This window comes from Schistocerca piceifrons, chromosome 10, assembly GCF_021461385.2.
Source record: "Schistocerca piceifrons isolate TAMUIC-IGC-003096 chromosome 10, iqSchPice1.1, whole genome shotgun sequence".
NCBI lineage: Eukaryota > Metazoa > Arthropoda > Insecta > Orthoptera > Acrididae > Schistocerca > Schistocerca piceifrons.
The window spans coordinates 50,233,397-50,248,376 of record NC_060147.1 but is presented as its reverse complement, the minus strand read 5'-3'; the positions used below and the strand labels follow the sequence as shown (position 1 = coordinate 50,248,376).

The following is a 14,980-nucleotide window of genomic DNA, read 5'->3' as shown; positions in this document are numbered from 1 at the left end:
AACGTTAGGAGCGTCTGTCTGACTTCTGTAATAGCGTGGGGATGGAAATTGCATCTTGCAGGAGCCATAGGGTAAAGGATACATCTCAGATTAACCCGTTGCGCAGAGTAACAGATCAACCCCACGCTCAGACCTATCCCCATGCAAAACCAGTCATGCCCTGAGGAAGGCCGTTGCAATTCGGCCGAAACGTCAGTTTTAGTTTATTATGGTTGTTAATTTTAGCAATGACATGGCATAATACCCAGAAGAATTTTAATCACTATCAAAAAGGAATGTATAAGAGAAATAAATTGAAATCGAATTGTAACTGAAAAAGAAACTGAAGTGGTAGTTAGAGTAGTGAATTTCAGTTGTAAGAATAGATTTTTTTCTGTTTCGTCAGACTTGTGCTAAGCCATTAGTGTACGAGACAGTGGCCCAGGCTGTACGGTGTCGTGTCGTGCTGCAGGGCGCGCAAGGTGTACGTGGGCGGGCTGCTCTTCTACAGCGCCGGCATGGCGCTCATGGCGCTGACCAAGGGCCGCGTCGGCGTCATCCTCTTCTCGTGGACGGCCGGCGTCATGTACTCGACGCTCTTCACCATGCCCTACCTGCTGGTCGCCCACTACCACGCCTCCGGCACGGTACGGCCGCAGTTCTCCTCCTGCGCACGCCACGCTCTCTCTGGGCTGCCGTCTCCAGGCTTCACCCTTCAGCCGGCACTCTGACACGACTTTAATATACATGCTTATTCTGATGGTCCCATTTCCAAAAATTTGTATGTATTCAAGTAAAAATCTAAGCTTTTTCACAATGAAAAGGGCTAGGTTCAAAGTTTTTGGCGGGAGACGGAGAGCGGGCAGTGATGGTTTCATAAGCAGCCAGTAGAGTTCGCGCGCGGCAGTATGGCCGCCATTCCGTTTCGCTGCCAGTCGTGACTGAGATGGCGGCTGTGGAGCGTGCGGTGGCGCGGTTCTTTCCGTCCCTTTACGACGAACCTGCGCCTACCTGTGAACATTGTCTCAGTAGATCATCAATAGGGAAGCCGAGCGAAACCTACTGTACTTCAACATGAACCAAGCTGCAATTGAAGTCACTAATCTACGTGTCGGGAGAAAGTTTTCACACGAAATGAAAGGTTGGAAATTTTGCCCTCAATTAACATATTCCGAAACTTAGGTGAACAAGTATCACTGCCAAGCTCGTGCTAGTCTTAACGCAGTCACTCACAATCCCTTTCACTCATGTTAGCAAGTTTACGGTGTTGCATTTCCCAGAAACGTAATACGAGGGCTATCCACGAAGTACATTACGTTTTGGAATTAAAAATAAATTAAGTATTGGAAATTTTTTTTATTATATACAGACGAAAGCTACACTTAAATATTACTTTTCTACATAGCTGCCATTTAAATTAAGGCACTTATCGTAGCGATGGACGAGCTTGGAAATTCTTTCTGATGTGTTGGTAAATGTGCCAACACCTTGTAGATAGAGGAGGCCTAAATGCACGCTATCTAACGCAGACGGGCGTGAATTCTGGAACAGGATAAGTATTGAATGTTAATAAGAAAAGTATGCAGCTCCTCGAATACTTAACTTTTATTTATCCTTGTTGTGAATACAACATTCTTGATGAGACATTTCATACGATCACTATCAAACTACTTAAGGCTAATGGCGCCTTGCTAGGTCGTAGCCATGGACTTAGCTGAAGGCTATTCTAACTGTCTCTCGGCAAATGAGAGAAAGGCTTCGTCAGTGTAGTCGCTAGCAAAGTCGTCGTACAACTGGGGCGAGTGCTATACCGTATCTCGAGACCTGCCTTGTGGTGGCGCTCGGTCTGCGATCTCACAGTGGCGACACGCGGGTCCGACATGTACTAAATGGACCGCGGCCGATTTAAGCTACCACCTAGCAAGTGTGGTGTCTGGTGGTGACACCACACTTTCGTCGTAAAATTCGGACGCCTGCGCCTTGAACCACGTGGTTACCTCTTCTTGAAGTTGTGCGTCATCATCAAAATGCTGCATAGCCAACCACTTCTTCATTGCTGGGAATAAGTGGAAGTCGCTCGGTGCCAAGTCGGGACTGTACGGCGATGAGGAAACAACTCCCACTTAAAAGATTTGCCGTGTGGGCCTGGGTGTTGTCGTGAATCAGCAAGATCTTTGAGCCCAACTTTCCTCTGCGCTTGTTTTGTATTGCTCTTCTGAGGTTGTGCAGAGTTTGGCAATACCTTTTAGAGTTTATTGTAGTGCCTCTTTCCAGGAAATCCACAAAAATCACTCCTTTTCTGTCCCAAAAGACAGTCGCCATCACCTTCCTTGCCGACATTGTCTGCATGCATTTCTTGGGTTTTTGGGGGGAATTTGTGTGCCCCCACTGCATTGACTGCAATTTTGTCTCGCAGTTCACATGCTAAACCCATGTTTCGTCACCAGTAACGATGCGATCGAGTAATGAGTCGCCATCTTTCTCGTAAGCGTCCAAAAACGTTACTACTGCAGCCATTCGCTGATTTTCGTGAATCTCTGTCAAGGTTTTTGGTATCCACAAGACTTGTGGTAACCAAGCTTTTCGGTAATTATTTCGTGTAACAAACTTCGTGAAATTTGTGGAAAACTCATAGAGAGTTCCGTCATTGTGAAATTACGGTTTTCACGGACCGCGCCATCGACTTTTTCGACAAGTTCGGCAGTCACTATGCTGGGTCTTCCACTTCGCTCATCGTCGTGAGCGTTAGTTCGACCATTTTTAAATTTTATGACCCATTGACGCACTCCACCTTCAGTGATTATGTTGTCCCCATACACTTCACAAAGCTGCCGATAGATTTTTATCGGTGTACAGTTTTTTGCAGTCAGAAACCTTATTACAGCACGCACTTCACACTTCGCGGCATTTTCAATTAACGCTGACATTTCAAACTGTCACAGTAACTCAACGGAGTACAGCACGAACCTCTCACTAGCACGGCAGGATGCCGACTGAGCGGCGGAATGCCATGACACCAAGATGGCCGCGCTAGCCCCGCCCCTAACGGACACAAACGAAAACGTAATGTACTTTGTGGATAGCCCTCGTAGCTACAAAAATACGTATTGTTTTTGGTTGAGAGTGCTCGCCAAATATTAAGTCTGTCGGTACCAAATACAGTCACAGTTTTTAGCCACCGACTTGCTCAATACGCCACGTGGAATATATGTCTTTTCTCGCCACAAAATTCACTTAAAAATTCCGAAATTTCTACACGCACATCGGAATAATAATGCCATCACTTTACCACACTTTTGATGTATGTAACACTGCTAGATCCGGCAACTTATCATTTCCATCGGAACTACTACTACACACGTCCGAACTGTTCCATGGCTAGCCTGCGACTCTTCTCTAGAATACTCTAAGTCTTCTCTACCAGCAGAGAAAGGCGCGCGAAGAATATTGCTTTACCATTGGTCAGTTTATTCAACAACATTCTCCGGGGTCAGTCCGCGCTTTTCATCAATAACCAATCGCAAAATAGTAAACCTAACGATTGCACTTTTTACCGACGTAATTACCTAATAGGCTGAAGTTTTGCTTATGCATAAAGTTATTTACTATGGTTATTTATACCTGAATTAACTTTCCCTTTACCATAAACTTACTTTACAAATCTATTCTACCAAAATCCCCTTTGTCCACATCCATACTTCTTCGAAATGCTCCCACGCTAAATCTTACTACATAACTCGTTAAACAATTATCTTCATATTAACCTTAAACCACACTCACGCATCATTCATACTGCTACAACACATTTATAACATTTTACATACGCAAAAGGGCATAATAACGCTTTATGAAAATACTAGAACAGTTTATGAAAAACATTCTATTAGTTTAGTGCACTCTAGTGGGATACATAAACTACGAGGGCAGTTCAATAAGTAATGCAACACATTTTTTTTTCTCGGCCAATTTTGGTTGAAAAAACCGGAAATTTCTTGTGGAATATTTTCAAACATTCCCGCTTCGTCTCGTATAGTTTCATTGACTTCCGACAGGTGGCAGCGCTGTACGGAGCTGTTAAAATGGCGTCTGTAACGGATGTGCGTTGCAAACAACGGGCAGTGATCGAGTTTCTTTTCGCGGAAAACCAGGGCATCTCAGATATTCATAGGCGCTTGCAAAATGTCTACGGTGATCTGGCAGTGGACAAAAGCACGGTGAGTCGTTGGGCAAAGCGTGTGTCATCATCGCCGCAAGGTCAAGCAAGACTGTCTGATCTCCCGCTTACGGGCCGGCCGTGCACAGCTGTGACTCCTGCAATGGCGGAGCGTGCGAACACACTCATTCGAGATGATCAACGGATCACCATCAAACAAATCAGTGCTCAACTTGACATCTCTGTTGGTAGTGCTGTCACAATTGTTCACCAGTTGGGATATTCAAAGGTTTGTTCCCGCTGGGTCCCTCGTTGTCTAACCGAACACCATAAAGAGCAAAGGAGAACCATCTGTGCGGAATTGCTTGCTCGTCATGTGGCTGAGGGTGACAATTTCTTGTCAAAGATTGTTACAGGCGATGAAACATGGGTTCATCACTTCGAACCTGAAACAAAACGGCAATCAATGGAGTGGCGCCACACCCACTCCCCTACTAAGAAAAAGTTTAAAGCCATACCCTCAGCCGGTAAAGTCATGGTTACAGTCTTCTGGGACGCTGAAGGGGTTATTCTGTTCGATGTCCTTCCCCATGGTCAAACGATCAACTCTGAAGGGTATTGTGCTACTCTTCAGAAATTGAAGAAACGACTTCAGCGTGTTCGTAGGCACAAAAATCTGAACGAACTTCTCCTTCTTCATGACAACGCAAGACCTCACACAAGTCTTCGCACCCGAGAGGAGCTCACAAAACTTCAGTGAACTGTTCTTCCTCATGCACCCTACAGCTCCGATCTCGCACCGTCGGATTTCCATACGTTTGGCCCAATGAAGAACGCAATCCGTGGGAGGCACTACGCGGATGATGAAGAAGTTATTGATGCAGTACGACGTTGGCTCCGACATCGACCAGTGGCCCTCATTTCAAGGTGGCGTAAGGCCGTAGCATTGAATGGAGATTACGTTGAAAAATAGTGTTGTGTAGCTAAAAGATTGGGGAATAACCTGGTGTATTTCAATGCTGAATAAAACAGCCCCTGTTTCAGAAAAAAAAATGTGTTGCATTACTTATTGAACTGCCCTCGTACGTGCGCGTCCAATCTCGCGTCTCCATCTGTCACCATCCAGCTCTGAGACACATCTCGCACTTAACCGTCTCCAAGGCAGGATCGGTATACGGCGCTACGCCTCAAGCACAAGGTTTTCTGCGTTCTCGAGTTCGCAAAAAGTGAGTCGCACGTTGCAATGCAGAGGCCATTTCGAACCAAATTCGGTATTCGTCCTCCAACTTGTTAAAGCATTAGCTGTCGGCTTAAGCAATTTAAGCAGAGTGGGACTGTGTACAAAGGAAAAAGCACAGGCTGACTGCGTGTGTCAGAGAATGATATCCTACAGATTCGAGAAAGTTTTGTGCGCAGTCCCAGTAAGTCAACCACTATAGCTAGTCGAGAACTTGGAATATCCCAACCAACTATACGGAAAGTTCTGAGATGGCGTTTGCTGCACAAGCCCTACCCATTACAACTTGTGCAGGCCCCCAATTCCAATGACAAACAGAAACGTCTCGCACTTTGTGGTTAAGTGCTAGCAAAAATGGATGTGACGCATTTCTACGGCGTGTAATTTTTAGCGATGAAGCGAAATTCCACTTTAGTGGAAAAGGCAACAGACAGTTCGCATGTGGGATTTGGAAAATCCACATTCAGCACTGCAACACGAAACAGACTCACGAAAGATCGACGCCTTCTGTGCAGTATTCCATATAAGGGTTGACCGGTCATTGTTCTTTGCCGAAAAAACTGTAACAGGAATCGCATACCTGGACACGTTAGAACAATGGCTGTTACCTCGACTTGTGGAAGCTTCCCAGCACTTCATTTTCCAACACATGGAGTTCCGCCCAATCGGCACTGCGATGCACGAGGCTTTTCAAATGACTCCCTTCCTCAGTGCCGGATCAGCTGTAGGGGACTTGAGGACCTGGGTCTGCACTTCTGGCCACCGAGATCTCCTGACCTCACACCCTGCGACTGTTTCTTATGGGGTTTTGTGAAGGGAGTTGTTTACGTCCCGCCTCTGCAGACCATTCTGGACGATCTGCGGAACCAGTTCACTGCTGCTGTGCACCCAGTAACAGCAGATACGCTTTCACGTGTGTGGGATGAGTTTGGACACCACGTCGATGATTGCCGTGCAGCCAACAGTGACCATATTTAACATTTATAACATTTATCACATTTCTAATTATTAAATGGTTACGAAAAACTAATTAATTACAAAATGATATTTCCACTCTGCAGCAGAGTGTGCGCTGATATGAAACTTCCTGGAAGATTAAAACTGTGTGCCAGACTGAGACTCGAACTTGGGACCTTTACCTTTTGTAGGCAAGTGCTCTACCATCTGAGCTACCCAAGCACGATTCACGGCCCGTCCTCACAGCTGTACTTCCGCCAGTAGCTCGTCTCCTACTTTTCAAACTTCACAGAAGCTCTCCTGTGAACCTTGCAGAACTGGCACTCCTGGAAGAAGGGATACTGTGGAGACATGGCTTAGCCACAGCCTGGGAGATCTTTCCAAAATGAGATTTTCACTCTGCAGCAGAGTGTGCGCTGATATGAAACTTCCTGGCAGATTAAAACTGTGCGCCGGACCGAGACTCGGGACCTTTGCCTTTAATTAATTACAAATTATTCAACTGATATCAAAGACTACAAAAAACTTTGAAACTTCCTCTTTTCATAGGTATAAAACTTGTTCATTATGGGTTTGTACCTAAATAAATACGAAGTTTTGGAAATGGGTCCATAATTTAGAATAACCCTGTATTTTAATATTGCATTTCTAATGATAGCATTCAGTGTGTCCTGTCATCTTCTTTCACAAATTACAAACATTACTATGAAAACAAAAAAGCTCCAAGTTGCAATATTGTCATTTACTTAAGGAACGTATACTCTACTGACATTTAAAAGCGCAGGAGTCGGGAAAATCTCGTCCATACTATGTCTACTGTTACAGCTTTGACCTACCACACACCAACAATCAGCGAGAGAATTCAGATTACGCAGAAGTATTATGAAAACGAAGTTGCAAGTTAAGTACAGGGTGGTTATATTACGTCGGTATATAAATTCGTTGCGTTTTTGTTTTGTATGTCGTTATTTAAGTTGTCATGGGTTTATTTAGCGATTGTCATTTATTATTTATAGTTCGCTGTTGCTATTTGGCTTTACACATTGTCATTTCGTCATTTGGAGCTAGTGGCGACCGGAAAATGGGAGTGACAAGTGGAGAAATCTGAACAGTCCCGAAATATTTTTCTGTTTGGATACGTTGGAGGGGTGATAGCAGAGGTGTCAGCCAGAAACGGTACTGCGGGCTCTAAGCTAAAATCAGAAAAATCTACAGATGGCCACATGTGCATCCCCACTTGCTCGTCATCAACGAGCTCGTGAACAACACCAAATATTCCTTACTGTTTCGTTACTGGTGATGACAAATTGGGAGAGCCAGCCCTGATAAAACCATCTGGTGAGCAAGATGTGTGAGACAGGTGAAATACCGTCAGACTTCAAGAAGAATATAATAATTCCAATCTCAAAGAAAGCAGGTGTTGACAGGTGTGAAAATAACCGGACTGTCAGTTTAATAAGTCACGGCTGCAAAAACCTAATACAAATGCTGTACAGACGAATGGAAAAACTGGTAGAAACCGACCTCGGGGAAGATCAGTTTGGATTCTGTAGAAATGTTGGAGCACGTGAGGCAATACTGCCCCTACGACTTATTTTAGAAGATAGATTAAGGAAAGGCAAACCTACATTTCTAGCATTTGTAGACTTAGAGAAAGCTTTTGACAATGTTGACTGGAATAGTATTTTTCAAATTCTGAAGATGGCAGGGGTAATATACAGGGCGCAAAAGGCTATTTACAATTTGTACAGAAACCAGATGGCAGTTATAAGAGTCAAGGGACACGAAAGGGAAGCAGTGGTTGGGAAGGGAGTGAGACAGGGTTGTAGCCTAGCCCCGATGTTATTCAATCTGTGTATTGAGCAAGCAGTAAAGGAAACAGAATAAAAATTTGGAGTAGGAATTAAAATCCATGGAGAAGAAATTAAAACTTTGAGGTTTGCCAGTGACATTGTAGTTCTGTCATAGACAGCAAAGGACCTGGAAGAGCAGTTCAACTGAATGGAGAGTGTCTTGAAAGGAGGACATAAGATGAACACCAACAAAAGCAAAATGAGGATAATGGAATGTAGTCGAATTAAATCAGGTGGTGCTGAAGGAATTACACTCCTGGAAATGGAAAAAAGAACACACTGACACCGGTGTGTCAGACCCACCATACTTGCTCCGGACACTGCGAGAGGGCTGTACAAGCAATGATCACACGCACGGCACAGCGGACACACCAGGAACCGCGGTGTTGGCCGTCGAATGGCGCTAGCTGCGCAGCATTTGTGCACCGCCGCCGTCAGTGTCATCCAGTTTGCCGTGGCATACGGAGCTCCATCGCAGTCTTTAACACTGGTAGCATGCCGCGACAGCGTGGACATGAACCGTATGTGCAGTTGACGGACTTTGAGCGAGGGCGTATAGTGGGCATGCGGGAGGCCGGGTGGACGTACCGCCGAATTGCTCAACACGTGGGGCGTGAGGTCTCCACAGTACATCGATGTTGTCGCCAGTGGTCGGCGGAAGGTGCACCTGCCCGTCGACCTGGGACCGGACCGCAGCGACGCACGGATGCACGCCAAGACCGTAGGATCCTACGCAGTGCCGTAGGGGACCGCACCGCCACTTCCCAGCAAATTAGGGACACTGTTGCTCCTGGGGTATCGGCGAGGACCATTCGCAACCGTCTCCATGAAGCTGGGCTACGGTCCCGCACGCCGTTAGGCCGTCTTCCGCTCACGCCCCAACATCGTGCAGCCCGCCTCCAGTGGTGTCGCGACAGGCGTGAATGGAGGGACGAATGGAGACGTGTCGTCTTCAGCGATGAGAGTCGCTTCTGCCTTGGTGCCAATGATGGTCGTATGCGTGTTTGGCGCCGTGCAGGTGAGCGCCACAATCAGGACTGCATACGACCGAGGCACACAGGGCCAACACCCGGCATCATGGTGTGGGGAGCGATCTCCTACACTGGCCGTACACCACTGGTGATCGTCGAGGGGACACTGAATAGTGCACGGTACATCCAAACCGTCATCGAACCCATCGTTCTACCATTCCTAGACCGGCAAGGGAACTTGCTGTTCCAACAGGACAATGCACGTCCGCATGTATCCCGTGCCACCCAACGTGCTCTAGAAGGTGTAAGTCAACTACCCTGGCCAGCAAGATCTCCGGATCTGTCCCCCATTGAGCATGTTTGGGACTGGATGAAGCGTCGTCTCACGCGGTCTGCACGTCCAGCACGAACGCTGGTCCAACTGAGGCGCCAGGTGGAAATGGCATGGCAAGCCGTTCCACAGGACTACATCCAGCATCTCTACGATCGTCTCCATGGGAGAATAGCAGCCTGCATTGCTGCGAAAGGTGGATATACACTGTACTAGTGCCGACATTGTGCATGCTCTGTTGCCTGTGTCTATGTGCCTGTGGTTCTGTCAGTGTGATCATGTGATGTATATGACCCCAGGAATGTGTCAATAAAGTTTCCCCTTCCTGGGACAATGAATTCACGGTGTTCTTATTTCAGTTTCCAGGAGTGTAGATTAGGAAACGAAACACTTAAAGTAGTAGATGAGCTTTCCCTTTTAGGAAGCAAAATAACTGATGATGGTCGAAGTAGATGGGTAGAGGACATAACTAATGAGGAAATACTGAACAGAATTGGGAAGAAGAGGAATTTGTGGCAGAACTTAACTAGAAGAAGGGATCGGTTAGTAGGACATGTTCTAAGGCATCAAGGGATCACCAGCTTAGTATTGGTGGGCAGCGTGGAGGGTAAAAATCGTAGAGGGAGACCAAGAAATGAATACACTACTCACATTCAGAAGGATGTTGCTTGCAGTAGTTACTTGGAGATGAAGAATTTTTTTGTGGTATGTTCCTATGGGACCAAACTGCTGGGGTCATCCGCCCCTAGGCTTACACACTACTTAATCTAACTTAAACTAACTTACGCTAAGAACAACATACACACCCATGCCTGAGGGAGGACTAACCTCCAATGGTGGGAGCCAAGCGGATTGTGGTAAGGCGCCATAGACCACGCGGCTACCCCGCGTGCCTCCACACGCTGCTCGAGATTGGTATAATATACGAGTAGAATTATTGTGAAGGTCGTTCGATGAACCCTCTGGCAGGCGCTTAAGTGTGATTTGCAGAGTATCCGTGTAGATGTACAAGGGTCATTCAATTATTAAAGAGACAAATTTCTCTGGAGAAAAAAGTGGTTATTTTTACAAAACACCACTTTTTCTACTTCTCAACACAATCCCTTTGAACATTTATGCACTTATTTCAACGGTCTACAAACTTTTTTATTCTGGCTGCAAAGAACTCTTTACCTTGATGTTTGAACCAATTTGCCGCAAACTTTTTCACGTCGTCGTCGTCATGGAACCTCTTCCCAAGTAATGCCTCCTTTAGTGCACCAAACAAATGTAAATCACTAGGTGCTAAATCAGGCCTGGAAGGGGATGAGGCAGTACTTCCCAGCCCATTTTGTTGACGGTTTGACTGGTTATTTGAGCAATATGAGGACGTGCGTTGCTTGCTGGAGAATCACACCTCTTTTCTGAGATCCACGACGTCTCTCTCTCATGGCTGGCTTCACCTTGTTTAAAAGCCAACCCGTGTAGTATTGGCTGTTCATTGTACGCTGCTCTTCGAAATAATCACAAAAAACTGGAGCCTTAGCATCCCAAACCACCGTCAACATTACTTTTCCTGCATATGGATTTTGAACTTTTTTTTTTTTTTTTGGACAGGTGAGTTGGTGTGGTTCCACTCAGTGCTTTGTCTTTTCGATTCTGGCTCATAGTAGTGAACCCAAGTTTCATCACAAGTTAAAATTTTCTTGAGAAAATGCTCACCTTCTCTTTCATAACGTTCCTTTAGCTCTGTGCACACTCTCAACCTTGTTTCTTTGTGTAACCGTGTCAACTGCTTTAGGAAGCCATCTTGCACATGTTTTGCGGTACTTCCGCTGGTTACAGATAATATTATGAAGTATACCGTTGCTAACTCGAACCTTATCGACTATCATTTCCACAGTCACACGGTAGTTGGCACGAATGATGTCATCAATTCGATTTTCAAGTGAGGCAGTTGGAACTGCAACTGGGCGGCCAGGGCGGTATTCGTCAGTCACTGAGTCGCGATCATTTTTGAACTGCTATACCTACTTGTAAAAATTTGCGCGATTACCATAAACGTTAGACATTCGACAGTATATATTCACTGGTTTCTCACCTTCAGCATGTAAAAAACGAATAACAGAATGCTGTTCAACTAATGTGGTCGTTCAAAGGGAACTCGCGATCCTGAAATGTATTTTTAGGTTGTAAACAAAACAATGTTGATACATCAGCTGATCAGGGCTCATCCCAGTGATGCCAACGTAAAGCCATAAAAGTACCAAAGTTGCCTTACTAACAGTTTTTTCGCCAGACCAATTTGTCTCCTTAATTATTGAATGACCCTCGTAGATGCAGTTGTACAAGGATCACTCCAAAAGATATGCACACTATTTTTGTAAAAATACAGTTTTCATTCTGCATGTGTGAAAGTTTTATAGTGTGTAGATACATCCTTCCCGCATGTTTTCAAACTTAGTTCAACCTGTTCACATGAGTGACGCCGTCACAGCATGTCTCCAAGATGGCTGCTACACTTGACGTTCGTCAGAAACAACGTGCTGGCATAGAATTCCTGTGCTCTGAAAACGAGACAGTGGGAAACATCCACAAGAGGTTGAAAAAGGTGTACGGAGATGCTGCTGTCGATCGCAGTACAGTTAGTCGGTGGGCAAGTTGATTACGTGATGAAAGCGGGCAGGGCAATATTGAGGATTGTCCTCGCAGCGACAGGCCTCATATTGCATACACTCGAGACAATGTGCAGAGAGTTAACGAATTGGTGACTGCTGACAGACGCATCACAGTGACGAATTGTTACGCTACCTTGGGATAGGGGAAGGAACTGTTTGCAAAATACTGAAAGTGTTGGCGTTAAAAAAGGTTAGTGCCAGGTGGGTTCCCAGGATGTAGACAGCGGCTCACAAAGAAACAAGAAAAACCGTGTGCAGCAAACTTTTGGAACAGTACGAGAATGGTGCAGATGAATTTCTTGGAAGAATTGCGACAGGTGATGAAACATGGCTCCATCATTTTTCACGAGAGTCGCATCATGCTAATTCACCCAAGAAAAAAAAATTCAAAACCACATCTTCTGCTGGAAAAGTTATGGCTACGGTGTTTATCGATTGCGAAGGACTCTTGCTTGTAGACATCATGCCAAGTGGAACCAACACTGAAGAAACTGCAAGCTCGACTGAGTCGTGTTCGACCACATCGGAAAAAGCAGGATGTTTTGCTGTTTCACGACAATGCACGGCCACATGTCAGTCAAAAAATTGTGGAAGCGATCACAAAAGTCGGATGGACAACACTGAAACACCCGCCTTACAGTCCTGACCTGGCTCCATGTGACTATCAGCTCTTTGGGAACCTGACAGACTCTCTTCGTGGAACAAGGTTTGAAGATGATGACTCCCTTGGGCACGCTGCCAAACAGCGGCTCCAACAGGTTGGTCCAGAATTTTACCATGCAGGTATACATTCGCTGGTTCCGAGGTGCACGCTGCCAAATAGTGGCTCCAACAGGTTGGTCCAGAATTTTACCATGCGGGTATACAGTCGCCAGTTCCGAGATGGCGTAAGACAGTTGAGAGGGATGGAAATTATGTGGAGAAATGAAAATACTGTTCCTAAAGAATGTATCTACAGACTGTAAGACTTTCAAACATGTAGAATAAAAGATGGATTTAAAAAAACATAGTGTGCATTTCTTTTGGAGTGATCCTCGTACTTAGGGGGTATCCATTCTCAGGGTTAGTGCTCATTTCGAGAGATTACTTTAAAAGTCCGCGCGATGTAGCCGTGCAGTCTGAAGCGCTTTGCCACGGCTTGTGCGGCTACCCCCGTTGGAGGTTCGAGTACTCCCTCGGGCATAGGGGTAAATATGTGTGTGTGTGTGTGTGTGTGTGTGTGTGTGTGTGTGTGTGTGTGTGTGTGTGTGTGTGTGTATGTTTTGTCCTTGTGGCTGTGCGGTTAAAGGCGCTTCAGTCTGGAACCGCGTGACCGCTACGGTCGCAGGTTCGAATCCTGCCTCGGACATGGATGTGTGTGATGTCCTTAGGTTAGTTAGGTTTAATTAGTTCTAAGTTCTAGGCGACTGATGACCTCAGAAGTTAAGTCGCTCGGAGCCATTTGAACCATTTGTTTTGTCCTTAGTCTAGGTTAATTTAAGTTAGATTAAGTAGTGCATAATCCTATGACCTTAGCAGTTTGGTCCCATAGGAAGTTACCACAAATTTCTTTTTTACTTTAAAAACACATTGAGATCTGGTGTGTCTAGACAAGACAGCCTAGACACAATGAGAGGAAGCCGAAAGGCACGCGCTAAGTTAAAGCAGGATGGCGTCAGGTCTGAAACAGGTTACGTAATGAATGCTATAAAGAAAAGTACGTCGCTTCTGGAATACTTAACTTTAATCCATCCTTTTGGTACATGTGGAGATTGTGGCGATACAAGTGAGACTCTTTAGATACATGCAATGTTACTAATGGCGCCTTGCTAGGTCATAGCCATTGACTTATCTGAAGGGTATTCTAACTATTGGCTCGGCTAATGAGCAATGCTTCGTCCATGTAGTCGCTAGCAAAGCCGTCCGTACAACTGGGGCGAGTGCTAGTCCGTATCTCGAGACCTGCCTTGTGGTGGCGCTTGGTCTGCGATCACACAGTGGCGACACGCGGGTCCGACATGTACTAATGGACCGCGGCCGATTTAAAACTACCACCTAGCAAGTGTGGTGTCTGGTGGTGACACCACAAGATCAATACATCGATATATTGGGTGAAAAAAATCGCCGATGCGTATTGATATTTTATCGACAGTCCTCGTCAGCACACCCACCAAGAATAGTTCGCAGTCTGGTCGGAGTTCAGGCACAGTGGGTACGCGTAACGATGAAACTCGTAGCGCCTCCACACGTCTGGGTAAATTGTGGAAATATCGCGCATGGACTCGGCCGAATACATGGAAGCACACTGTCGAGGACTTGCCTCGTCTACCACATGACTCGATTCACACCCACAGCCACACCCACACGTGCCCCACTGTTGCAGTTCTCGGTGTCGGCAACGGGGGAGGCGCTGCCGGGGTCCCATGTGCGCGGCCTGGGCACCGACGTGGCCATCGTCAGCTCCATGGTGTTCCTGGCGCAGTTCGCGCTCTCCATGTGCATGGGCGCCATCGTGAGCGCGGCCGGCACCACCACCGCCGTGGCGGCCGTCGCCTCGTTCCTCGCGCTCTGCGGCGCCGTCTGCGCCTCGCAGGTGATGTACCTCGACCTGTAGGCCGAGGACGGCCCAGCAGGCCCTGCAGGTGGTGTGGCGGCGCGGGACGGCTGGCAGGGACTCCCGGACCCCGGTCCCATCCACTGAGAGGTCGGCGGCGAGGTCCCCGAGTGCCGCAGGAGGACGAGAAGTCGTCTCGCAAAGCACTGTCGAGGAGACCTGCTAGTTCACACCGATGAAAGAGAGTGCTGCCGCACGTTCACGTGCAGGGCACTGACTGGAAAAGTGAGCAGCAGCTCCGGGTCCTCT

General features: G+C 46.5%; 1 protein-coding gene across 1 annotated transcript in view; it reads left to right on the top strand.

Annotated features, from left to right (window-relative positions):
• LOC124718682 (membrane-associated transporter protein) overlaps positions 1 to 14,731 on the top strand; it is a 152,300-nt gene extending 137,569 nt beyond the window's left edge. The window contains exons 10-11 of the mRNA XM_047244306.1: positions 452 to 626; positions 14,501 to 14,731. Of these exons, the coding sequence (XP_047100262.1) occupies positions 452 to 626; positions 14,501 to 14,731 (406 nt within the window). The remainder of the gene's footprint in view (positions 1 to 451; positions 627 to 14,500) is intronic.
• Positions 14,732 to 14,980: the final 249 nt, after the last annotated feature.